The 26,996-nt window shown below is 40.8% G+C and overlaps 1 protein-coding gene across 1 annotated transcript in view; it reads left to right on the forward strand.

Annotated features, from left to right (window-relative positions):
- Positions 1-1,296: 1,296 nt before the first annotated feature.
- Positions 1,297-26,996, forward strand: part of CSF1R (colony stimulating factor 1 receptor) — a 63,020-nt gene continuing 37,320 nt past the window's right edge. The window contains exons 1-8 of the mRNA XM_069763588.1: positions 1,297-1,516; positions 15,499-15,744; positions 17,229-17,516; positions 19,407-19,540; positions 20,214-20,379; positions 21,801-21,990; positions 22,895-23,010; positions 23,270-23,378. Coding sequence (XP_069619689.1) covers positions 1,468-1,516; positions 15,499-15,744; positions 17,229-17,516; positions 19,407-19,540; positions 20,214-20,379; positions 21,801-21,990; positions 22,895-23,010; positions 23,270-23,378 — 1,298 coding nt within the window. The 5' untranslated portion in view covers positions 1,297-1,467. The remainder of the gene's footprint in view (positions 1,517-15,498; positions 15,745-17,228; positions 17,517-19,406; positions 19,541-20,213; positions 20,380-21,800; positions 21,991-22,894; positions 23,011-23,269; positions 23,379-26,996) is intronic.

Genomic DNA, 26,996 nt, shown 5'->3' on the forward strand with positions numbered 1-26,996 from the left:
ATTTCAGGGTCCCCAATTATTTGGGAAAAAAGATAACCAAGGCTATATTTCATGCAATAAGATTTACAAAATTTTGGCTACATTTTGGGGTATATTCCCAAATATTTATTATCTCCATGGTTGGCAAAAAAATTGCAATTAGTTTGCCTGTCGTCGAAATGTAAATTTTGTTGCACGATATTATTAACAAAAATGCAAAGCGAAGCTCATGTGTCTAAGTTCAATTAATGAACTCCAATTTTTATGAAAATCTCAAAAATTAGCTGTAGGGAATCCCATAAAAGATGGGGAAACTGCTGTAGACAAAAGTGCAATATAAAGATGTGTGAAATGTGTCAAATATTGTACGACACTTTGATATATAACGGCAACACAACCACAAGCAAAACTGACTTCAAAAAATTCCCTCATGAAATATTGCCCATATATCTTCTGAAAGGATTGTTGGTCAAGTTCCCGGAAAATGCAGCAATACGAGGGCATATTGTTTAGTTTACTCCACTGGTTCAACTATTGTCAAGTGCTCATATTTGGCCTTTAGCATGTGAATGTTGGCTAGAAAAATGTTCTTTAGGCCTAACATACTGCATGAAGTGGTCCATAAAATGTTGTCTCTGTGTCATATGAAAAGTATGAGAAGCTAAGGTGTTATTGGTCTCACCTCGTGCCATGTTTCATCCTCCTTTCCTCTCTTAGATTTGTATTCAATTCTCTCCTTTCTTACCAATTTCTTTTTTATCTGCAGGCATGAGTGGAGATTTCCCCTTGACTTTTTATCTTCGTAAGCCACCTCTTTAATTACACCATGTTTAAAGGAGTAGTGTCATTGTAGACATTTTTGGCAAATATCGTTAGTACATGATATCAATGTCTATTTGGCAGTGGCCCAATGCCGTGACCTCAATGTATTGCCGGAACGTAGGAGCAGTGCCAGTTCCACTTGACTTTTTCTATCCAACTGTATGGGCAGCCACTGACTATGAGTAGCCAACATTGAAGCTCAGCTGGGATGAAAGGAAGTAAAATGGCGCTTTGTTATATGTGGGTACGAATCAGTCAGGGTCCATTAAATTGGAAATTTGATGGCATATCTTAATACTTTCATAATGTACCACAAAATAATGTCTTGGAACAAAACCATAGCCAAGTAACACAAATTCAGTAAGGAATGATATGAGCCTTTCGGACACGTAAGAGAGGACAAAAAGTGCAGTGTTTGCTCTGTATGTTGATGTGCACTTTGCTCTCTTCTTCCTCCTTCTTCATGGTTTCTAGAAGTTGACTTCAGAATTCAGAGACACAATTTCCACATCTCTGGTGAGCAATATAGAAAAGAGAAGTTCCCAGACAAATTCTCAAATTCTAATAGTGCTTTTCGGAATTGTCAGTGCAATCTTCCTTCCAAGCCAGGACTAGTGTCTGCATGTGAACCTCGGATGCCTACTGCTGACCCATTACTGGAGCATTATGGGGGCAGCGGCACTGACCCTGCTGATCTTAATTAGTGTCAGAAATGGTGAGTTACTGAACAATTTTGTTTATTTTCTTTTTATTACTTCTTTTTTTTTTTATTTTACTTGCTTGAAAAAAAGACTGTGGCGACCCCATTAACAATCGACTTCAAGCAGGAGTTTGAGCTGAGGCTAAGGCTGCATTCACACATCCATGGGAATTTTACCATCTGTGAGAAATGGACCATTTTTTTCTCAAGTGTCATCCTTGTTGCATTTTTTTTCTTGTTCTTTTTTAAAAACCAAAGAAGGAAGACTTTCTGAACTTTTATTTATCCATTGACTCTTAACAATGGATTCAACCCGGATAGAATTCTGAACGTCAAAGTATGTCTCCCGTTTTACGTCCATGTCCAACAGATCTCTGTAGACTTTAATGGCTGAGACTGATCCGCAAAACGGATGAGAATAGGATGTGATCTGAGTCTCACAGATGGGCACATAATGGATGAGTGTAAGGGCATAGTCAGATGGCCAAATAAATCGGACTGAGATCAGACTGCTATGCTCGGACTGGCCGCGTCTCTCTTGACCTAAGCCTGACAGCTGTCTAGAAATATATGAAGCTGCACACTAGTGTCGGGAGACCTCCAGCCAGTCTGAGCATGGTGGTCCAATCTCAGCCCAATTTATTCGGCCACCCGTAGGAGCAATTAAACTCTATGGGTCCATGTCTTGTCCGAGAAAAAAATAACATCACATGGATGTGTGGATGCTCCCTAAGAAGCAGCCAATATATTTTATCCAAAAGCCCATACGAAAAAGGAAGAATTCCCGATTTTAAGCATCCTTTGACTCCAGTGTATGTCCTTAGTCCTACATACTGGAATGTACTGGAATACTAAAAGAAATAAAATGAAACAAGGAGATAAGAAGAAAATTGCAAAATTGGATCACTGTACAAAAACTGTTTCATGTCCTGGTTGCCAGTCCAAGGCAATTTGGGATTGAATCTAATATTAACATTGGATTTAAGAGCAATAATGAAGAAGAGAGAATTTAAAAGAGGAATAATGAGGTGTTGTATGTGAGAACCTTTCACAAAGTACCTAGCATATAAATCTGTATTATATAAAAGACTACTGGATGACAACAGTATCAGATAGCGACAATGTTGTGATCACACATATAAAAAAGATTTTATACGTGCGTCGACCCTTAAGAATTGGCCATAGCACCACATGTTGAGCTCCAAATCAGCTTCGTAATGAGTTGACTCTGGCTGGACCTCTAGGCAAAAACATTGGAACACTGGTAGGTCAGCCCAACTGTGGATACCAGTTGGTAGGTACATGGTCTATAACAATGTTTGCCTGGTGGAAGAGTTGCTGAGGTCCACCCGTCATCTATACAGAACATATAGACGTCCGTTATTAGTATCATAGATATTAATAATCTTCATAGTTATCGTTATACACAGGATATATACAGAAATCAAGAGAATGAATAGGTTATTTTTGACTCAACCCATAAAAATTGTGATATTCTAGATTTTGGAATGTTTTTTTCTATATGTTCTAATAGAGCATCTGGGTGTAATAGAGTTGAGTCTTAACCAAATTCAGCACTTACACCACAGAACAGAACGGATTAATAGCCAACATATAAGTCTTAATTTCTCCTGTTACATTTCGAAGCTGGGCTTCACTTGGGCTTTAAAATAAAAAACAAACAAACAAAAAACAAACAGTTCATTATGAAAAGACAACCCCCATAAAGGGATTAGCTGAGCTCTTCTGCTCCTTCATTTTAGTAATTGTGGTGGGTCTCCGCATTTGTCCCCCATTCATCAAAATTTATGATATCTTTATTTCAAAAATTTTACAGACAGTGCAGTAAGATAAGTCAGCATGGAGATGTGTATTAATATTATTTATTCCTAAAAAAAAAAATTCCAGGTTATAATCACCCAATACATATTCACTACTTTGAGTTACATCATATTAAATACATTTTCAGGATTAATCTGATAACAGTTTGAAAATTAAAGAGGGAAAATTTCATTGGCATTTGCTCAAAAACAACGGCTACAACACGTTTCGGCATCACGCCTGCCTGATGTAAGACACTGAAACGCGTTGCACTTTTTAGATGTTTTTTGCCCCTTTTCCCTGATTAACATTCAATGTTTATTCAATTATTTATGTTGGAATAATATTTTAATATGGCATATATTAATACTATATTCCGCAAGACCCTCCTCATATTCCTGCCGTGACATCTTCAACCAGTCACGCCCAAACGTTTTCTCTGATCCTTCCTTGGACAATTAATATGGTGGCTACTACTAATAATAATAATGAAAATTATTAACATCATTGCAGAAGCTCAGATTAATAATATCATATTCACATGGGAACCTGTCATTGGTACAGTTCCACTCCTCCTGACAGGGGCCCATACTTTTTCAAATTATTTGAGAACAGAGATAAGGGGCTACTATCGCGAATATTCCAGCCTCAATGAGCTCTATACACAAATAGGTGGAGATCAGTCAATCAAGTCAATCAAGTCCAGCTTGAAAAGTCAATGGAAAAGAGTAGAACACTAATATTAGATTAAAATTTATATGGAACTGATATTTGGGCAGTGAGTTGGTTTTATTTGAGATTTGTATAGATATTTTTTGGAATTGTAATTTATGTACTCTACGGCACTATTCTTGTAATGTTAAGGTGCTGTATAGGTGTATTATTTAGATAACATATGGCAGTGGTTCTGAGCACCAAATATTCTAAAACTTGTTTCTATGGACTAATGATTGATAAGGTTATATATGACAGCACACCATAAGAATAAGACACCAATGGATCGCCACTTAAAGCATTATTCAACACACTAGTGGACAGAGACAGTAGAGGGCCCCTGGGCAAGAACAATATATGGGCCCTGTGCAGCCCAATAGTGCATCATAATGCACAAGTACAGATGGTTTGGAGGTGGTAGTGGACCCCTTTATCACTTGGGCCCCTGTGCGGCCACACAGGTTGCACCAATGATAAATCTGCCCCCGGATCCAACATAGGGTGATTCGTGCCTTCAAAATCAAATACCAATGGCCAGTTGTGTTGCCTTTATACATATTCGATTGATCAAATCCTGTTGGCACCATTGAAACCAACTAATAATTAACTAAGGTTGACTACTTAAAAGCAGGCAATTTTTGGGGCCCACCAAACCTTTGGGTAATGGTAGGGTAGAAATGTCTCAACCTAGCCTGACAAAATAGAGGTAAGCCTCATTTATTTCTTCAAAAAAATAGGAAATGTTCACTATTTTTGAGAAAAGTCCCCATAAACAGTAGTTAGATGGTAACACCTTTTTCTAAATGATCTTGCGTTGACTGGCTTCTGTTGGATGGCTTGCTTGGAGTTAAGAGGAACCTCATGCAACTTTTAGGACACATAGGAAAGATCAGTGAGGGACACATACAAAAGATGTTTTCTGTGCCAGAGAAGTATATGGACCCTTTGCAGTCCAGTAGTTCATCACAATGCACAATTCCAAATGCTTTGGAGTTGGTAGTGGCCGGTTTACTTCTTGGGCCCCAGGTTCAACCAATGATATGTCCTCCAATTAAATAAATCTTGTCTATCATTTGGAGGAATCAGAACAGAGTTTTTGACAGTCACGGAATTTTTAGAAATGCCTCGAAACTACACAGATGTCAGAAACATTACAAAATCAATCAAGATAAGGTGTAGAAATGTGATATTTCTTAAGACTTACTAGAACCAATTACAAAATCAAAACACCACACAGGCCTTGGTCACATGCAGTTATATGTATCTTGTATATTATTTTAATACAATTTTATCAGTTATTGAACTGTGATGGGACAAATATTGGTAATGCAATGTTACAGGGGATATTATCTAAAAGCAACAAGATCTTTGTAAATTGTAATCCAATAGTAACAGAGTCTCTAAACAATACGACCACTGGACGTTTCTCTGGAGGTTTGCTTGACTCTGCCTCAGTTTTTCCTCTTAGGATCGTTCCGCTACCTCGCCTGTACATATACACAATTTACCTAAGGTTAATTGACAGTCTGCCACTCACTGTTCTGCACTCCCTGATTCCTTCTGTAGTTTCCATTTAAAGAGTAACTGATGTTTAAATTATTATTTCATAATTTAGTAGTACAGATGAAAGTAAGAAATTGTGCAATATATCTTATCAGAAAAATCTGTTTCTTTCTCCTCCTCAGCTAATCTTTTACTCTCAATTCATGGGTAAAATCATCTCTCCACTCCACCAGTCCATGCAATGGCTGCCGGTGGAGGAGCATATGACCACATCTATCTATTAATCTTCTCCAATAGAAAAGCAGTTTTCTAATGTGAGGATTTGAATTGGACGAGACAAAGGTCCAAAATGTTTTAATGACAGCCAATTACAAAAATGATTTTTAACTCTGTTCTGAAAAAAATGACTCTTTTTTTTTGTTTTAGGTCAATGACCACTACTCTTTCCTCTTTTGAGTGAAGGAGCAATCTTGCAAATCATTCTGTTAAGTAGCATCTATTCAAACCACCTGGTAGTTTGCTTCATTTAGGAGTCTTGTAACCTTTCCAAGGTTGGTCTTCAGATGTACCGTACTTTCAAGTGACCAAGTGGGCCACACTGCCAGCAGTGGCGAGGGGGCACAACGCCCATAGCATCTAGGTAGTTGGTGACCAATCACCTAGGATTGCCCACTTTCTCTTTACGTCAGCCCGGCAAGGAGGCAGATTAATGTGTCTTCCCCGAAACAGATGGTAGATCAAGGAAATGGCATCACAGTTGAAGAAGTACAGTTTTTCATTACTTTTTAAAGGTGCAGATAAAATCAGAACATCCACCACTACTGTTTCCAAGTTTTTGGATTGATTTGGGACATCTGGTCACAGGTCAACAAGAGAAAAGAATAGAAATACAAGAGTGATGTACACACCCAAAACATTTCAAAGCTTTATTAATATACAGTCATCATGAAAAAAAACATAAAATACAGGTGCAAGACTTGAAATACACAAAAAAGTTGCAAACAATGGGCCGACAAAATAGTCAAAGAAGAAGAGAATGCAGTCTATGTCACAAAATGCATATCTCAAAGTCTCTTATTGCAATAAACATGATGTCACGGCATGTTACATACATCATATGTACCTATCAAAATACAGGGATAATACAATGCTGGCAGTAATAGATGTAGACCACTAACTGATAAATTTGCATGATATATTAGTATAAAAGACAGTACTAGTATCCTATAAGACTGTATCATTAATGAAATACAGTATAATAACTAAGTATGGCTTACACACATATTGTCCCTCCAGAGAAAAGTTCACCTAAGGCGGCCACCCACATAGCTGATCACCCTAAGGGCAAGTACAACCCTAAGGACCAGGGTCGATGCAATTCAGAAATGGTCCCAAGGTGTAATACCCCAAGGTGAGCAAAATACGGTAATAGCCAGGATGCAAGCAAGTGAGTAAGTGATATCACCAATAACAGCCCATGAGTCAGGTCAGCACCCAGACACACCATGCATATCGCTGTTAGCTACAGCTTCATCCGGGAAGGTGTTAAGGGTTTATTAGTACACACAATATATATATATACACAGATTTAGATAAAAAATTGATTACCGGTGACTGTAACAATCAATCAGGATGGAGGAGGTGTCGCACACAGGAACGTAAGCAATGTAAACGTACTCTATGCCGCAGGTGAGCATCATGTTCCATGCTGGAGGCTGACATATGCACATCAGTAGCCAGGAGTGACATCACAGCAATGAAAGCCAGGGGCACCCCTGAGTTATCCGATCAGCTCCGAGCAACATAGCCACATCTCCCTGGTATCCGAGGGACGCCTGGACGAACACAAGCTGGAAGTGTGTTGGAGCCATCATGCCATATAGACGCTGATAAAACGACTGATGTCATACCACAGGGTGTGAGTATCGTGAGGGTGCAGAAAAAAAAATATAGGGATATATGATATAGGGATATATGGTCAAAGTTCTTCCCCTTTTCTTCAAAAAACAGCAGTACCACATTCCTTGCCTCTCCCTCCAAAGTGTGGAGAGCTAGTTCTGCCTTCTATTATGGAGTGACACCGCAGAGCTGGACAACCACTCAATTCTCTCTCACCAGAGTGTTTTAGCAAGTGGAACCTATTCAACATTGGCAGATCGTCAAGAAAGCTCCCACAAATGTCATAGGCATGGCTTTAGGTCAATGTTGTTCCATCAGTTGACAGGCTGATATCCTACCCACAAGAGGGGAGCTGAGCCAGTAAAATAATAGTACAAGGTGTATAAATTACAAACAGTATACAGCCAAGTTAAAGGAAAGCTAGAGGAATCCAAGAGTAACACCATCTTTGATAATAGAATTCGTTAGGCCCTACTCTCTCTGTGGCCAGTTCTTTATTCACTTAGTCACCTTAATATCTGCCACTCCGTACTGCATACTCCTTGGTTCTCTATGGCGCTTCCTTCCGCTGACCAGCCTCTGATTTGGCTTGTTTGAGTCAGCTCCCTGTGGCCAACACCCAACAGTCTACTGACTCATCACTGTCATTTTCTAATACACTCCATGTAGTGTCAGCCACATTGCTTTACTTCCCATCTTTAGCCCCTTTTTTAGTTTATGATGCTGCATTGGTGTGTTATGGCATCAAGAAACATTGCAGGTGTTCATTCAATATGTAAGAGGAAGCGTGGGTGCCTCTGAAGAGTCCCTGCATGATGTGACATCTGCTGGTTGGATGAAAACAGGTAGAACCAATTGGCACCAGAAAAATTGCAAGGGGAGCTAGTTCTTGTATGCTACCTGGTCAGGTGACTTGTATGACAAAAAGCCCTGAGCGCCAAATCGCAGGAGGATTTGGCACCAAGGAGAGGAGCAGTGCAGACAAGGGCCAGAGACGATGCTGAAGAAAGTGTGACAGGCCACAGAGGAATGCATGCACCAGCAGGGTGCTGGTCACCGCCAGACAAGACCGAGAGACCCAACTATGCCAGTTAAGGTCCAGAGACTAGGCTGCGCTGGATCAGACCAGAACCTTCACCCCACGCCAGTCAAATTACAGAGGCCAGACCACACCCTTCGAGAGTTAAGCACCAAGGATCCACGAGGAGACGTCAACCAGAGTAGGACGGCTGCGGTTACAGATGGTCGATACGAGTAACCAGAGCCGTCACTTCCAGCCATAACATATGATGCAGGGGTCGGCCTGGGTTAGAATTTGTTAGGAGGACATGCAGCCTAGTGGGAAAACCCGGATACCTCTGCTAGGGCAATTGTTGCAGAAAGAGCTAATGTGGCAACGCCCAACAATGGGAGTACCACCCTTATATAAAGAACATTAGCACAATTCTTGAGAGACTTTCCTTGTTATTCTAATTGTATTGCTTAATGTTTCTTTGCTGTTCGCACTGTTTGATATTAACTGTCTCCTCATTACTGTGAATCTCTGCTGTATTTGAAAGAATGAAACTGGTTATTGATCGATCCTGCCTTGAGATTCCTGTGCGTTGCATTCAATTTCCTGCTTTACATTTACCAATAAATAAAAAAATAAATAATGCCCAATAGTCACATGAACAATCTTTGCTAAGTAGACATGTGTGTCCCTCACACATGTCTACTTACAAGACCATTTTGACAAAGAAGCATGAGCTTCATCTATAAATAGGTGTCCCCCTATCAGGGCCACCGACACCACCCGGAGCACCAGAGCAAGTTCCGGGGCCCTGGACGAATGGGGGGGCCCACTCGCAGTTGGGAACACGGCATGCTATGATGGCCATGAGTTGGAGGAGAACACCCCCCAAAGTACTCACCTCTCCTCAGTCTCCGCTGCTTCGGTCTCTTCACTGCCTTCTGACTCTGTGACGTCTCTGGGCAGAGGGCTTGATGACATCACTATAGTGCACCCTCTATGCTGAGCAGTACGGAGAACCAGAAGATGGTGAAGAGACTGAAGCAGCGGAGACAGGAGCAACGAGGAGAGATATTTTATTATTTAGTTTTTTTATGAATCGAGCATTATTTGGGGCCAACATACAATATTGAGCAATATATGGGGCCATTATATACTTTATAGAATATTATATGGGGCCATTATATATTGTATAAATTAATAAATGGGGCCATTATATACTGTAGGGAGCAATATATGGAGCCATTATATACTGCATGTAACAATATCCTGTATGGAGCATTACATGGGGCACATTATATTGTATGAAACAATATATGGGGGCCTTTATAATGTATTAAGCAATACTGTATAAGGGGCCCATTATTCTGTATGGAGCAATATATGGGAACCATTATTCTGTATGGAGCAATCTGAGGGCCTTTATACTGTATTGAGCAATACTATATATGGGGCTCATTATTCTGTATGGAGCAATATATGGGGAACATTATTCTGTATAGAGCATTATATGGGGCCCATAATACTGCATGGTGCAATATATGGGACCCACTATACCGTTTGGAGCAATATATGGGGCCCATTATTCTGTACGAAGCATATATGGGGCCCATAATACTATATGGAACAATATATGGGGCCTATTATACTGTATGGAGCAATATATGGGGCCCATTATGCTGTATGAAGTAATATATGATACCATTATATACTGTATGGAGCAATATATGGGACCGTTATACTGTATGGAGTAATATATGGGGCCACTATGTGCTGAATGGAACATTATATGGGGCCATTATACACTGTATGAAGTAATATATGTGGTCATTATATACTTCATGGAGAAATATTGGTGCCATTATACTGTATGGAACAATATATGGGGCCATTATATACTGTATGGAACAATATATTTTATTGAGCATTATATGGGGCAGATTATACTGTTCGGAGTAATATATATGGGGCCTTTATACTGTACGGAACAATACTGTATAATGGGGCTTATTATTCTGTATGGAGCAACATATGGTGCCCATTATTCTGCATAAAGCATTATATGGGGCCCATAATACTGTATGGAGCAATATATGGGATCCATTTTACAGAATGGAGCAATATATGAGGCCCATAATCCGGTATGGAGCAATATATGAGGCCCATTATACTATATGGAGTAATATATGGGGCCCATTTTATACTGTATGGAGTAATGTATGGAACCATTATACTGTATGGAGTAATATATGGGGCCCATTATACTGTATGGAGGACTCTGTTGTGCCCATAATACTGTATGGAGGACTATGTGGTGCCCATAATACTGTATGGAGGACTATACTATCCGATCTATAATGAAAAGTCTGCTGTCACTCTGTGTGACTGCTGAAGTTTAAATACCCCCAAGACATGCACTGTGCACTGTGAGGACTCGCCAGTTTCTGAGCTATTGTAAAATTTACAATAGATATCACTCTTGTAATGTAAGAAGTGAGTGAAACCTTTGGCATTGTACTATACCTATATTTCATCTGTGCATAATGAATCATGGTATGTGTTAAAGGGGACCACTGAGAATCTTTCGCCTGGGACCCACGAAAACCTGGAAGCGGCCCTGCCATATGTGACCTCATTACCCTTTTCACATGTACATCCTGTGCATTGATGGTTGGAGGTGAAAATGAGTCACTAAAGTTTTGAAAGTAAAAGTGGCACAAAACTTAAACAACCCTACTTCACCATATTTAGTAAAGGTTCAAAATGCCAAGATTCTTCCTGGGGTCTACATTATACTCTGAGGGAGCTGTATTATACCCTAGGAGGGGGACTGCATTATACCTAATGAGGGAGCTATGAGGGGGCTGCATTATATTCTGTGGGGGTGGGCTGCATTATACCCTATGAGGGGGCTGCATTATACCCTATGAGTGGGCTGCATTATATTATATGAGGTATATTATATGAAGGGGGCTGCATTATACCTTATGAAGGGGCTGCATTATAGCCTATGAGGGGGCTGCATTATACCGTATGAGGGGTCTACATTATATTCTATGGGGGGCTGCATTATACCTTATTAGGGGATTGCATTATACCCTGAGGGGGCTACATTATATTCTGTGGGTGGGGCTGTATTATACCCTATGAGGTGGCTACATTATATTCTATGGTGGGGCTGCATTATATTCTATGAGGGGCTACATTATATTCTATAAGGAGGGCTACTTCATATTGTATGAAGGGGGCTACTTTATATTCTATGAGGGGGCTGCATTATATTCTATGAGGGGGCTACCCCAACCCCTGCTATATCATTAAGATGTGAACTACCTTATATTATACCCTTATATTAGCGTGTTTTACCGCACAATTGGTGGTTTTGTATTTATTTCTATGTAACTACATAGTGGGCCCCAAGAATGATTTTCTCTGGTGGGCCCAAGGTGCTCCAGTCCGACGCTGGCTATATAAATAATATTTTGTTTTCTTTATGCAAGTGCCACTATATCCCATATACTGTGTGATAAAGATACGGTATGTTATCCTTCTGACTTACATTCCAGATCTTTCTTTGATCATATGTTCGGTGTTCTCCTTTTGGGTTTTCAGTTCTATTCTGAATGATCTGCCACTCATCTTCTAAGTAAAAATTTGTCACCTTCCCACACAGTGGTTCATTTGATCCCTTTAAGTTGATGTATATGGTTTGCTACGTTCAGTATGTGTTTGTCCCTGCTCTATTATGTACAGCGCTATGTTATGTATGCGCCGACATCTTTCTTGCTTAGCTTCTATAGATGTATCCCAGAGCTCCTGTGTGTTAATCTCATCACTTATCACACGATCTATCAAGGGGATAATGTGACATGTCATGAGCCTTCTAAGCTCCCCATAGCCCTGGCTACTCTTAATCTGCCCCTGACGACATTCGTATAGCCTAACAAGGTATATCGAAAAATGTAATTTTATTAAGAAAAATAAAATGATTTCAAAACAAAATTAGATCAAATGGTTCGAGATGGTGCACGATTTGACATCTTCTAATGTTGGAATTGGGCTTTGATGAGGCTTATGGCTAATCGTGGCATCATTGTTTTTATTTATGTGACTTTTGTTTACTCAGGTACATTGATAAAAAAGCTGATCAAAGCAAATATGCCAAAAAATACATAACAAGTCAGTTGAAGGGATTGAGATACTTCGAGGTCTACATGTGCTAGGACTTAAGACCTAACACTAAAACATCAGTATCAACAATGTGAAAGAAGAAGTCAACCAGTAAATATGTGGGTGTTCATGCAAGAGGGAAGAAAACCATTTTCCTTATGCAACATGTTTCCTGAGCTTTACGACGTGTCCTCGCAGTACACGCACCATTTCTCTCCACTTTTACGTTGCCCCTCAAGTTTCACTTCCTTATCTCTACCAGTAGGAGGTTTTCTGCTGAATTATCAAAAATGCTTCTTCTCAGAAGTTGTGGTTTTTTTCTTGTAAATGTTGCAAAATATCGTCTGACGTGTAACACTACGAGACCTAAGTAGGACAGAAAACTTTACAATGTGCGACACTCTGATGTTGCCATAAACTTTTAGATCTTCGTGTCTCTGTCCCATTCGGGGGAATTGAGCGACAACCAAGGACCCTTTCACAATACGTTTTCACCTACGTTCTGTGGCCCCGTCAGGCTCACGTGGGAACCCAAAATGGGATTTGGGTGTATTCGCCGACAGGGACATTGACCATACTAGCGCAGATGGAGTCATTGTGTCCTCTGTTGTGCATTTTTGGCCGTTTATGCTTATTGAAGTTCTCCCAAGATATTTGGAATAACCTCAATTTTCCTTCAAAAATTGTGCGCAAGCACAGCTAGAAAAACTGATGCTTTGATGCTGTTTTAAAGGCAATGAGCAGTGACACCAAAGACTAACATGATTTAGATTTCTCTTTAGTTCATTTTTTTGCATTTTCTTAATTGACAAAAAAAATAAACTATTAATGCTTCAATTTTTGAAAGGATTCTGCCTAAAACTTTTGTACAGTACTGTATGACTAAATGTAAAAAAACCTTACCGTGGTGCCTATTGCACCCCACTTTTCTTTTCCCCTTTCTTAGATTTCAATGCTATAAGTCTTTCAATCATATACCCTGTTCTTTTAATCTGCCATAAAATGCATTTATTTTGCTGCTCTTGCCATACAATTTTTTTTTATATAAAAGAATAATTAATTGAATATAAAGCATATATCAAAACTACCATGTCTTATGCCTGTAGCCGGCGGCACTGGATTTGTCCGAACAAAACTGGTAAGTTTAGAAATCACTTCACAGGTAAGGACCCTTCTATACTGAGTGCTAGGGTTCCTTCACATGAGCGTATAACACGGCCGGGTGCTACCTGATGTTATATTGGATAGCACTCAGCCCAATGTTCTACAATAGGGCAGTGCCCGACCAGTGCATGAGAAAATAATCGCGGCCTACTGTCACTGCATCCAATAATCAGACCATTAGCACCCAGACAAGTAACATATCGGACTGCACTTGTCCTCTGAATGCAGTCCGATTTCCGTGGACTCAGAAAATGGTTAAGTTCTTAGTCTTCTTCGCACCTGTGATAAGATTCTCTCATGTGAGAAAATTGGATCACACTTGGATCTGAGTGACGTTAACATAATTGGCCCGATTCTCGCACATGAGAGCATCAATTGCTGTCTGACCATAACCTTAAATAAAATCTGGGTGCCAGAGATTGGAAAGGAATCCTTAACAATTTTTTTTACCTTGGGGGTCTCCAGTAACATTCATCAGGCTCTGCCTTCAATCCCAATCTCAGTGTCACGATTCCACCATTTGTAGTGTCCCAGGGATGCTGTGAATGTCAACTCTGCTGCCCTATGGGATGGATTGAGGACTGGCTGAGCAGTCAGGATTGTGATTGGGGGGTCTGCTGCCAAGTCTGAAGCAGTGGTGTTTGTGTATTGAGTAACAGCTCTGCTGTCCTATCGGGCTAGGTCTGTGGGATATCCTTCACATGTCCTCTGTTCTAGGTAATTACAGGACTATTTAGCACTTTGACAATTGTCAGACCATTGCTGATTGTAGCTTTTCTCAAGAGGTGTGTGCTTGCTCTGCACTCAAAGTTGTATTCTGATCTCCGTTGCCGACCTAGGATTACCTTTTTGACTTTCCGCTTGACTTACCCCTTTGTCTTCATCTGCTACCTACTTGATACTCTGACCTCGGGCTGTTACTTGACTATGCTTTTGTTTATTCCCTTTGTCTATTACGAACCCTCTTGTTACTGACCACGAACCTCTTGACTATCTTGCCTCACGGTAGGTCCGTGAGTAGCGACTAGCGTCACACTCGGCAACATAATCAACAAGTTAGAAAGGAAACAATTGTAAGGTAATTCTACCCCAGGTTCCTACAAGACTGAAACCATTTCACCTCCTTTGGATTGAACAGAACTGCAATATTCAATATTATTTATATAGCACCAACATATTGTCATCACTGTCCTCATTGGGGGCTCACAATCTAGATTCCCTATCAGTATGTCTTTGGAGTGTGGCAGGAAATCAAAGAACCTTGAGGAAACCCACACAAACATGGAGAGAACATACAAACTCTATGTAGATGTTGTCCGTGGTGGGATTTGAATCCAGGATTAGAGATGGAAAATGGATTAACGTTCTCTGGGCTATCGGACTGCTGGATATGAATCTCTTTACCTCCCGACATTCCCGGTTCTACTTTTGATTAGTCGACACAAAGTCATCATTGCCGTGTGATATGCACACAACATCGCGTCAGTCAGGCTAATCAACAGAGGATCCGAGAATGCTGGAAGGTAAGAAGACTCACAGGCCTCTTGTCCAGTGGTCACAGATATCTGATCTGGCTGATGGACCAAAGTCCTACAAATCAATACTACCATCTCTACCCAAGACCTCAGCACTGCAAAGTAATAGTGCAATCCACTAAGCCACCATGCTGCCCATCATTATGCACCTTTTATATAATGTCTCTTTGTTTGCACAGGTTCAAAAAACCAAGACTTTGTACCAGCTGGGAGTGAAAAAGTTATAGAACCTGGCAGTCGCATCAATTTAAAATGCATTGGAAATGGAACTGTGAAATGGATTATTCAAGGAAAGGAAAACAATAATAATAACGATGATGTAATTGAAATTGCAAAAGCTACATATAAAGATACGAGAAGCTACACATGTGTGTACGATTCGTCCAACTCTACAGAAAGTGCATCAGTGCATCTCTTCGTGAAAGGTAAAAGTGTTCAACTGAGAATATAATACTCTCTCTATTAGGAAAAAAATATTTATTTAATTCAGCTAAACTGAGATATATACTGGTGGCATTATGTAGATATTTGACAACTCTCCTAAAGTCTTCCAATCCTCGCAGAAGAGTTGGCAAAACCCCAAGGTACTGGCAAAGCCTCCTGAGCTCCATGCTTCATGAAGGCTTCATGTTCATAATGCCAGTTCTCCATTATTAGACAGAGCTCCATCATCCAAACGCACATGTAGTGGTTAAGAATGAGGGTCTAATTGTGAAAAAAGGTTTCTAACTTCTTGATGAGCGCTGCAAAAGTTGGCAAGTATGATTACACATGAGAACAGCAAAGTGTTTGCATCAAGATTGCAACTTTTCTTCTCTCCACCAATGATCAATGGAAGTTCCAACTCGAACATGAACCTAATAGGCACCACCTCTCCATTTAATGTTTATGGGACTGAAAGCAATAGTCAAGAACAGGGCTCTCATTATAATTGGTTGTCTTATACAAGGCTCTCAGCAATCGGCAATTTTATTGCCTAACCTATAGAAGATGTAATCCAGTTTACACAAAGATAGACAAATGAAGGCAATGTAAGTAATAAGTGCTAAGCATGGGCATATCAATAGGGGGTGAGGAGGAAGCACTTACAACTACTGTAGAACCTGGTACATGATAAACCCGGTGATCCCTTTATCAGTAATAAACATAGACCGCACGATGGTTTGGGAACTGGGTACAAATATTGCAACCAGGAGCTTTAAAGGGAACCCGTCATGTCCCCAAATGATATTAACTTGTACATATGGGGTTAAACTGCAGGTTAATAGCATTCCAAAGCTGCCTGGACGCTGCACTGAAAGCCCCGGCTACCAGGAGAAATGAACTTTACAGTAATCATACCACCAGCATCTGGCTTTCAGTCATAGAGGCGTGGCTTCGCTTACCGCTTAGTACGTAGTGAGCAGTGACTGCAACCACGCCCCGGCACTGACTGACAGCCGGCTTTAAACTGATGCACTGCTAGGCCGACTGTCAGTGTCGGTGCATGGTTACAGCCGCTATATACTGGGCGATGACAGAAACTGTGCTGGCCATGCATCTATGACTGAAAGCCTGTGACCACTACCTCTGACATCTGGAAAGTCACAAATTGTGGTCACAAGATAGCGGAACAAGACCGGAGTGGCGCCAAGAAGAGCTGAAGACAGCGGCTGGTAAGTATATAACTTGGGTGGAGGAAATGACATTAGTGGCACCACTCCAGCCCTGAGCTAGAAAAAAAACACTGGAGTGATGCTTCAAACCACATGGGGATGAGTCCATGTAAAATTATGTAGCAATTAGAGTTTTCATTCAAAGGGGTTGTATGAAATTAGAACAAAAAAACATTTTTATATTCGGACACGTAGTCCCATTTCTTACATATAACACATTTAAATATCATTCATGTTTTCTCTTCATTTCACAGATCCATCCAACTATTGGAATGCCCTACATGGATACCATATAAATCTTTATGAAGGGCAGGATGTCCTTATTCCATGTCTGTTAACAGATCCTTCAGTTCCAGACTCGGCTGTTTCCTTTGTGCCAACAACTAATTTTGAAAAAAAACTAAATATATCATTTGACGCCAAGAAAGGATTTACAATCTGGGATGTTCAGCTAGATCTTAATGGAAATATATTTACATGTAATGCCGAAGTGAACGGCACTACAAAGAACAGCAACCGAGTGAAGATTTACGTCAGGAAAAGTAAAAAAATATAAATAGTCCAAAAATTTAATTACAGTGATTAATTTAAAGGGGTTCTAGAATACTTTAAAAGTTAAACTTAATGTGTCCAGGGTGGAGCCAAACAATGAAAAATAAAACTACTCACCTCAGAGATCTGTACCGCTCCTGAGACTTGGTCTCCTGGCATCAACATCTAACAGGGGACATCACATGGTTACTGAAGTCAATCAATAGCTACAGCCTCAAATGATCAGTGGCTACTAGTGATGAGCGAGTATGCTCGTTACTCGAGATTTCCGAGCATGCTCGGATGTTCTCCGAGTATCTTGAGCGTGCTCAGAGATTTAGTTTGTGTTCCCGCAACTGCATGATTTGCGGCTGCTAGACAACCTGAATACATGTGGAGATTCCCCAACAAACAGGCAATCCCTGCATGTGTTCAGGCTGTCTAATAGCCGCAAATCATACAGCTGAGGGGACAAAAACTAAATTTCTGAGCACGCTCAAGATACTCGGAGAACACCCGAGCATGCTCAGAAATCTCGAGTAACGAGCACACTCGCTCATCACTAGTGCTACTGATTGTCTGCAGCGGTCATATAACCCTTTCTCTGGAAGTTGATGCCATGAGACTGGTGGAGATCAATGCACATTATGAGAAGGAGTGGAGTCTTTGCAGGAGGTGAGTATAGGTTTTTATTAATTTCTTAACCACCCTGACCCCTTTAAGCTTAGACCTATAACTAGGGGACAGCTCCCTTAATGAAATGCAATATATAGGAGACACATTCATCTCTGTAGCATTCTCTTGAAATCTTGTAAAAAAAAAAATCCTTTTCTTCACTCATTTACTTGTGGATAATAGATGGAAATGATTTAACTGCATAAAGAACCAAAATGATTCATCATATGATATTAAAAGGGTTCTCCGATGCCTCTCACTGCCACATTGTCAGGCGAGAGATGCTGTCACCAAGTGTCTCTCAGGATGCGTACAATGCTGGCAGAGAGTGTACATGTGCATCCTAATGTGTAGGACATGCAATCTGGCCGGCACAGCACAAGTCTTTCACATCAGGAGGTGAGAGGAGCTGGAGAAGCCCTTTAAAGGAGATCTATAATTTACCATAAACTGAATTTGTTTTAACCTGGTGTAAAAGCTGCTGTTCTCCTGAATCCGGTGTTGTTTTTATTTTGTTCCTGCTCCTCTCCACTCCTGAGATATGGCCATCTATTTCCTCTATGTAAATGTAGTCTCTTTAAGTAACTGGGTGTGGTCATCAAGAAAACACCCACAGAGAAAAGCTGAAGACCACACCCTCTCGACTCAAATGGCTAGATTTAAATACAACGAAGAGGGGGTCATATCTCAGGAATGGTGAGGCGTAGAGACAAAAGAAAAACAATGACAGATTCAGCAGAACAGCGGCATTTACATCCGCTAAAAACAAATTATTTATGGCAAGTGATGGATTTTCTTTAATGGTGCCTATATACATATACTTGTTTGTGCCAGGCAGATGAGGGCCACTAAGCAAAACTACAAATAGTTGAATAATGAATGAATAATGAATTTCTGCAATTTTCATATCTGAATTCTTGATGTATGGTTTGTACAAAGTGAAATGCATAGTATAGGCTGAGTTCTCAATTTTCGGACCATATTGACTTTCAGAATCATGAGTTTGGAAAATTTAGCCTTAAAGCAACTTCACCCGGGATTGTGACCCAAACTGAAATAGCTGTAAATTTTGTAAATTTCTATGAAGTTTTGAGGTCAGAGGGATCCAATATCGCCTATCATTCCCTAGCCTTAGAAGCCCACCATGTCTCCCACGGAGCTATTTAAATGATTCCAAAAGCTTTATGTTTAGACGAGATCAGACCTTCAGTTTTCTTTCTGTTTAGAGCCGATCATACCTTCAGTTTTTCTGAGATCCCATGAAAATATCAGAATTCAAGGTGAAGACTTCATTGTGACCTGCATTGCAACTAGTAACGTTAAGTCAACTCTCATCACATGGGTGCACAACACAGCAAAGGTAAGTACACCCCAGGCGATGTTATTTTTCTACATTATGGAATTTTTTAGATAAGCAATATACAGAGGCAATAAGCAGTGCCTATTTTTGCCATTTTTATATCACAAAGTCATCACAGATTTTGGCACATGCAATTTTTGCACGAATATGTTTATTTTTGTTAATATTATTTTGCTTACTGTTTTCTTCTTCTTGGCATTTTCTTAAAAGTGGTGAGAAAATTGCGCAGGATTTAGCTAAAGTGCCAGTCTTTTTCAACCGAATGTTAAATTGCCAAGTTTAGCAAGAATTAATAAATGTGGTTCATCTTACTCCAGTGAAAAATAGGCAGCGTGGGGTGGCTCAGTGGTTAGCACTGCAGCCTTGCAACACTGGAGTCCTGGATTCAAATCCTACCAAGGACAACATCTGCAAGGAGTTTGTATGTTTTCTCGTGTTTACGGGGGTTTCCTCCAGGTTCTCTGATTTCCTCCCACACTCCAAAGACATACTGATAGGGAATGTAGATTGTGAGCCCCAATGGGGAAAATGATGATGCCGACTGTAAAGCGCTGTGGAATATGATAGCGCTATATAGGTGACTAAATAATTATATTCTATTTAAGACTGTACTATTTTGCCTAAATTCAGAGAAAAAAAATGATATTTGTAATAAAAATGTTTTATTTTATAGATTACCCAAAGACAACCAGGAGATATTGATACTGTAGATGATGTTTGGACTAAAACTTCCAATCTAACTATTGCAAACGTGACATTCAAAGACAGCGGGAACTACACCTGCAGTGCTCAAAACGATGGGGGATCTAACAGTACTTCAGCAAGCCTCCAAGTTATAGGTACTGGGACAAGAGTTACTATCACACAGAAGACACACATCACATTGTACGCGTGGGACATGGATCCTACAGACAGTGATGGACAAAGGAAACCTTCACTTTCACATATGGGCTCCATTCTTATATCCCCCATGTAAACATAGTTGAGGAACATACTGTATATACAATTTGATACGTGAAGGCAACCTATAAGTTTAAAAATTAAAAAGCCATTCCTAGACGGAGGGTTACATCTAATACTGTCTAGCATCTTAGAATCCACCTACCGAGGTCACACGTTGAAGGTGTTGTCGTATTGACAACATGTACAAGCTATACCAGCAGGAAAGGGATTTTGGGATCTCCATCAATCCTGAAGATGGCGATTTCAAAGTTCCTCACGTGACTGAAGTGGTTGTGTACATGCGTGATCCCAGATATATGTACTGGCCATTGGATTTGGGGTCAAGAATAAGGAATGGAGCAATAGTCACATATGTACACTACCACTCCATTTACATAGGAGACTTTGGCACCCCTATTCTCAGGATTTCTGAAGATTCCAGAATTTAAATTCCTACATTAAAGGGAACATGTCAGCTGGTTCATTCTGCCAAAACCACAAGCAGCATGAATCAGAACTTTGCTAAAAAAAATTGAAGGCAGGTATATTTTTCACTAAAATGCTCCAATTTGAAGATCCTGCCAGGAGACTGGACTAGTTTGGTGCCACTTTCCCAGGGCCGGTTTCTCCCAGCACCACTCCAAGTAATTGTCAGGTCCTTCTCAATGTAAACACATGGTAGCGACGTGTCAATCAACTAGAGCATTGAGTGGAGAAGCCAGCCAGGGTCAGCGCTGGACTAGTCTCATCTCTGACTATAGTCCCCAGCTGGGAGGCTTCTCCCCACACTACCCTAGTTGATTGACAGTTCCCACCAGTGTGTGTATTGGGATAGACCAGTCAACCATGCAGTCAAGCTCTGATTCATGATTCGGGCAGCATGAATCAGTTGAAAGGTTCTCATTAATCTTCTGTTCGGTGGATTGGTGATATATGTTTTATGAGAAAGCCCATTTATGTTTGGCTTTCAAATATCTCTTCTTACAAAATTAAGTAGTTCATTGAAGTAGTCTCCTGAAAACATCTGGCATTATCTGCAGCCTTCCCAAAACTGATGTGTCCTCTCAGTCCCATAGATCTGAGTACCTATTTAGCATATAAAGATACCAATTAACATGAAAGTCAGAATGTTCAGTACATATGTAGAATTTAACTTTAGCAGCCACATGTTCCCAGGGCCTAGAAGTAAATCTAATGTTCTTTAAGCCCAAGAGGAGAGGCCTATAAGACCCCACCTAAATATTAACAGTACTGATAATACCTAAAGGCCAGTTCTTCTGATTCTGTCAATAAAAACAACCATATTCTTTTTTTCCAGAAAAAGCCTTTGTGAATGTTTCATCATCACAGAACAGAAGTCACACATTATTTAAGGGTGGCACTATACAACTCATAGTAGATATCGAAGCTTACCCAATTCAACTGTCCTGGAAATGGCTACACAACAATACCGGCAATATAAAGAATGTTAGTCCTCTATCAAAATGTGAGGACAAGGAACCTTACAGGTTAGTGTCCAATGCACAATGATATGATCGTGAAGTTTTGATGACCAACCTGATGACAAACTTGATGACTTTTGAGAATTGACACAAGGGAGATTTCAAGAAGACAGCACTGCACAAAACTGACCAAGATGAGACCCCCCCAAAAAAAATATAATGTCCTCCTAAACACATACAGAACCCTAGCTAGATCCCCTAAACTATTACAGACCCAAGACCAATCCATTTAAAGAAGTAAAGACCCCTGAATAGACACAATAAATAAACTCCACACTTCCCCTAAAGAAATAGAGATCAAAACTAGACCCTATGAACAAATACAGACCCCAGATAACATTGGAGATCTCCTAGGTGGTATCATAGGTAACATTCTGGCCCCAGCCACCATGTAGGAAAGTTGTCAATGCCAGCGCCTATGAGCGAAAAGGACCTCTTAAATGTGGAAAAGTGATTATTTACAATGGACATGACACCTAGAAGAATTTCTGGTTCTTCCAAAAGTCTGGGAGATGTGTCCTCTTCTTTTAGACATCTTCCAGATTTTCCCGAAACGAAACCAATTTTAATTTGTTTCCAAAGTATAAAGCAAAAAGAGAATGCCTTACATGCAGATATATAATATATGGCCCTTTACATCTGATACTATATTACAAAGGTATTTGTTCCTAGAAGTAAAGTATGGCTTTATGTGGATAAACTCCTTATAATAATGTGCTGTACAGACGCACCACATGGCAGCACACAAGGGTCATGTTGCTCTAGATTATGCAGCCATAAGCCTCCATGTGCTGCCATAATGGCTTTATGGATGTGCAATATTATACATAGCAGAAGCAGAGGAGGTTTGGCATTACCTTCCTCCTTGAAAACAAAATGTGCGATTTTACAATTTTTGTATTTTTTTTAGACGTAGATGTATCCTGACTCTGAATCGCCTGAATGAAAAGGAGAGTGGTACATACACGTTCTTCATAAACAATTCAGAAGCCAGCGCTTCCTTGTCCTTCGAAATCTTGCTGTACAGTAAGTTCTTATTGTATCCTATACAATGCTTTTTATATGTAATATCCCACTTACACATACTATGGATCAGGGGTGGTCCAGCTCCCGACAACCTCTTTGTTCACTCAAAAGGCTGTACAGAAGAGTACAATATTATTATAACCCAAGCTGGCACAATTTTGCCAAATATATCAGACCCCTACCCATCTAGTTTTCCCTCTGCCTGTTATATACGGAATGAGGCTCAATGCTGTACTCATCTGCTACTTATGTGTTCCAGGTCCTCCAATTGTTGACATCAATACTGTAAATGGTACCCAGGAAATAAGATGCATATCCCAGGGGTATAAATTACCAACCATTGAATGGTTTCAATGCTTTGATATGAGGTGAGAACTTAAAAAGTATTGAAATGTCAATTGAATAGATTTATTTAAAGTCATAAAGCAGTAAACATATCAGTATTTCTGTGAAAGCCACAGAGGGACAGAAAAGTACTCCAAGCAAAGTACAAGAAAACAGAAAAGTACACTGTGCAAACTACAGGAAAACAGAAAAGTACACAGAGCAAAGCACAGGAAAACAGAAAAGTACAAGAAAGCAGAAAAGTACACTGAACAAAGTACAGGAAAACAGAAAAACACAAGAAAACAGTAAAGTACACTGAGCAAAGTACAGAAAAACAAAAAAGTACACTGAGCAAAGCACAAAAAAAAACAGAAAAGTACACTGAGCAAAGTACAGGAAAACAGAAAAGTACAATAAAACAAAAGAGTACACTGAGCAAAGAACAGGAAAACAGAAAAGTTCACTGAGCAAAGCACAAGAAAGCAGAAAAGTACACTGAGCAAAGCACAAGAAAACAGAAAAGTACAAGAAAACAGAAGAGTAGGAAAATAGAAAAGCACAAAAAAACAGGATTTTTGGTTGCTTACCATAAAACCTGTTTCTCGGAGCCTTCATTGGGGGACACAGGAAACCATGGGTGTATACTGCTGCCACTAGGAGGCTGACACCATGCAAAAAAAAAAGTTAGCTCTTCCTCCGCAGTGTACACCCCACCAACAGGAAGTAGGATATTCAGTTAGTGAGAAAGCAGTAGGAGAAGCAACATATAAAAGAGAAAGAAAACTCAAACTTTAACAATATAACACAATAAACAGACCTGTTCAACTTGGGAGGGTGCTGTGTCCCCCAATGAAGGCTCCGAGAAACAGATTTTACGGTAAGCAACCAAAAATCCTGTTTTCTCTATCGCTTCATTGGGGGACACAGGAAACCATGGGACATCCCAAAGCAGTCCCTGGTGAGGGAACAGCAGTCAATGCCAATCAGATAGGAGAAAATCACCACCATCGCCTGCAAGATCTTTCTACCTAAGTCGGCATACGCCGAAGCCAGGCATGGACTCTGAATTTTTTTTTTGTGAATATGTGGAGGACCGATCATCGCTCTCTAGAAGTGCAGGGCGGAGGTCCTATGTGAAATGCCAGGAGGCGCCCATTGCCTGGGTAGAGGGCGCCTTAAACCCGGAAGAAGGAGCTCTGCTCTGACCTGGTAAACCTAAAAATTGCTGACTGGATTTAGCGAGCATTCGTTGACATGGAGGCCGGGGGCCTCTCTATGCCGAGCCGGTATACTGTAAAAGGGGAGGGGCAGCCTTAGCTGGATAGAAGCACGTTGCCCTGGCCAGGTAGCCTGATGAGAACGCTACAAAGGATGAGTCCGAGCCGGACGAAAGGAAGGGGATCAAGAATGATGGACAGAGCCATGGAGAACCTCGGCAAGGTAAGGGAAGAGCACTGAACCTGTGATTCACAGAATGTGCAAAACTGCTGCCACAGACTCTGCAAGACTCTGGGAGTGTTTGGGAGCACGAAGGGTAAGTTATGAAATGAAAATGGACCTGCCCCTCACAAAAAAGCAGGAATCTCCGATGTCCTGAAGAAAAGACGACCTGGATAAAGGCTTCCATAGGACAAAGGAAAACACATGTGGTTCCCAGGAAGCAATTACTGAATGAAGAGATTTCTTCCTGAAAGACAAGGATGGACTCCTCCGTTAGATCCCGTCAAGTCACGCTGAGGAAAAAAAACACACCAGGAGAACGATGAGGGTTAGTCTGAGGAAGAAGAGAGCTTGTCCCTCCGGTGACCTCCTTAATAATTTGGTTCAACTTGGAGCCAAACCGACGGGAACCCTGGAAAGACAAGTTGGCGAGGAACTTCTATGAGGATTAGTTCGCCTGCCACGCCTTAAGTGAAATAGTCCTTTGGATGGCCACAATATTGCTATATGTCCAAGTAGCACCTGCAGCGGCATCCGAGGAGGCGGATATCATGTACTTCCCTGCAAGAGTAAATTGGTCCGCGACGACAGCCATTTCCTCCGATAGGACTCCAGAAAAAAAGCCCAGATGGAGCCGCTTAGCCCATGTATCTATAAACTTTGCTGCCCAGGTGGAGACAAAGGCAGGGCACAATGTAACGGTGGACACTTCAAGGTTGACCTTGCCAAGGACTATTAGTCCGCCGTTGGTATCCTTGAGGGATGCTCTCTCTGGGAGAGGAGGACTGAATTGGTGGAAAATCTGGAAACCAGAGGGTCCATAGACGCAGAAGTGGTCCAGTTCGCAGTGAACTCAGGAGAGAGGGAATATAGAAAACCGAGATGCTTCCCTCTTTGGAAACGGCTGGACTAAGGATTCCCAGAAAATGACAAGGAAAGACCATTAAATTGAATTGACAAGGAAACACTTGAGAGTAAGGTGCTGTGAACCTGCTAGAGAGGAAAAAGCTGAGGACGTACTGAAGGGGACCTCGGGTGGATCGTTACTCGGACGCGTCCGCTCTTCGCAAGTCGTTACACTGGCTACCCATTCATTACAGGATACAATTCAAAGTACTTGTTCTCACCCACAAAGCTCTCCACAGTGCAGCACCCCTTTACATCTCCTCCCTCATTTCTGTCTATCAGCCTAACAGACCACTGCGCTCTGCAAATGACTTTCGATTAACCTCTGCACTAATCCGTACCTCCCACTCCCGACTCCAAGACTTCTCCCGTGCTGCGCCTATCCTCTGGAATGCTCTACTCCAAGATATTAGGACCATCCATAATTTGCATAGTTTTAGGCGCTCGCTCAAAACACATTTGTTCAGAGCGGCCTATCACGTTCACTAATCAAAATCATTTTATGTTTGTGTGTGTGTGTGTAGCCCATTCACTATCCCCATCTACCTCCCACCTCCTGAAGATGGCTGGACCATGATTGTAAATACATCATTGTAAATACACACCTGTACTTTGTATCTCCCCCACCTCATTGTAGACTGTAAGCTCTCACGAGCAGGGTCGTTATTTTGCTTTAATTATTGTATTGTTAACGTTGTTACTTATGACTTTTGTGTTTGAAACTGTTAAACTGTAAAGCGCTGCGGAATATGTTGGCGCTATATAAATAAAGATTATTATTATTATTATTATTATTATTATCTAAACCCAGCGATGCAGGCCCTGTTACATCAACAAAATGGCTCAGAAAAGGAGAACCGTTTGAAGAGGCAACCTCTTGCCCGTCTAAGCATATAGAACGTAGACTACCGGACGACTCCGCAGACTCAGATCAATCAGGAAGCTAAACTTAAGCATACAGGGATGAAGATGGTTATAAGGGACTATGGAAAAAGTTGTCTAGATGGGCATTGGGAGGCACAATAGAATATGAGCAGATGAAGGAGGAGGACAAAGGGAAAACCTGGAAAGTTGGCCCTAGGAACGAGTACACAGGCCCCCGAAGAAAACTTGACTGACAAAAGGAAGATCCTTCCCTATGACGACATGGGAGAACCTATCCTTCCTGGACCCTCTGGAACGGGGAGAGGACTGTAGTGTGTGGATCTACTTACCTAAGTATAAGACACCACACAAACGAGGATAACAGTGAAAAAGATACAAACCCTGCTGAAGGAAGAAACGTGTTATCACAAAACTCTTCATTGGATCCA

This window comes from Ranitomeya imitator, chromosome 4, assembly GCF_032444005.1.
Source record: "Ranitomeya imitator isolate aRanImi1 chromosome 4, aRanImi1.pri, whole genome shotgun sequence".
NCBI lineage: Eukaryota > Metazoa > Chordata > Amphibia > Anura > Dendrobatidae > Ranitomeya > Ranitomeya imitator.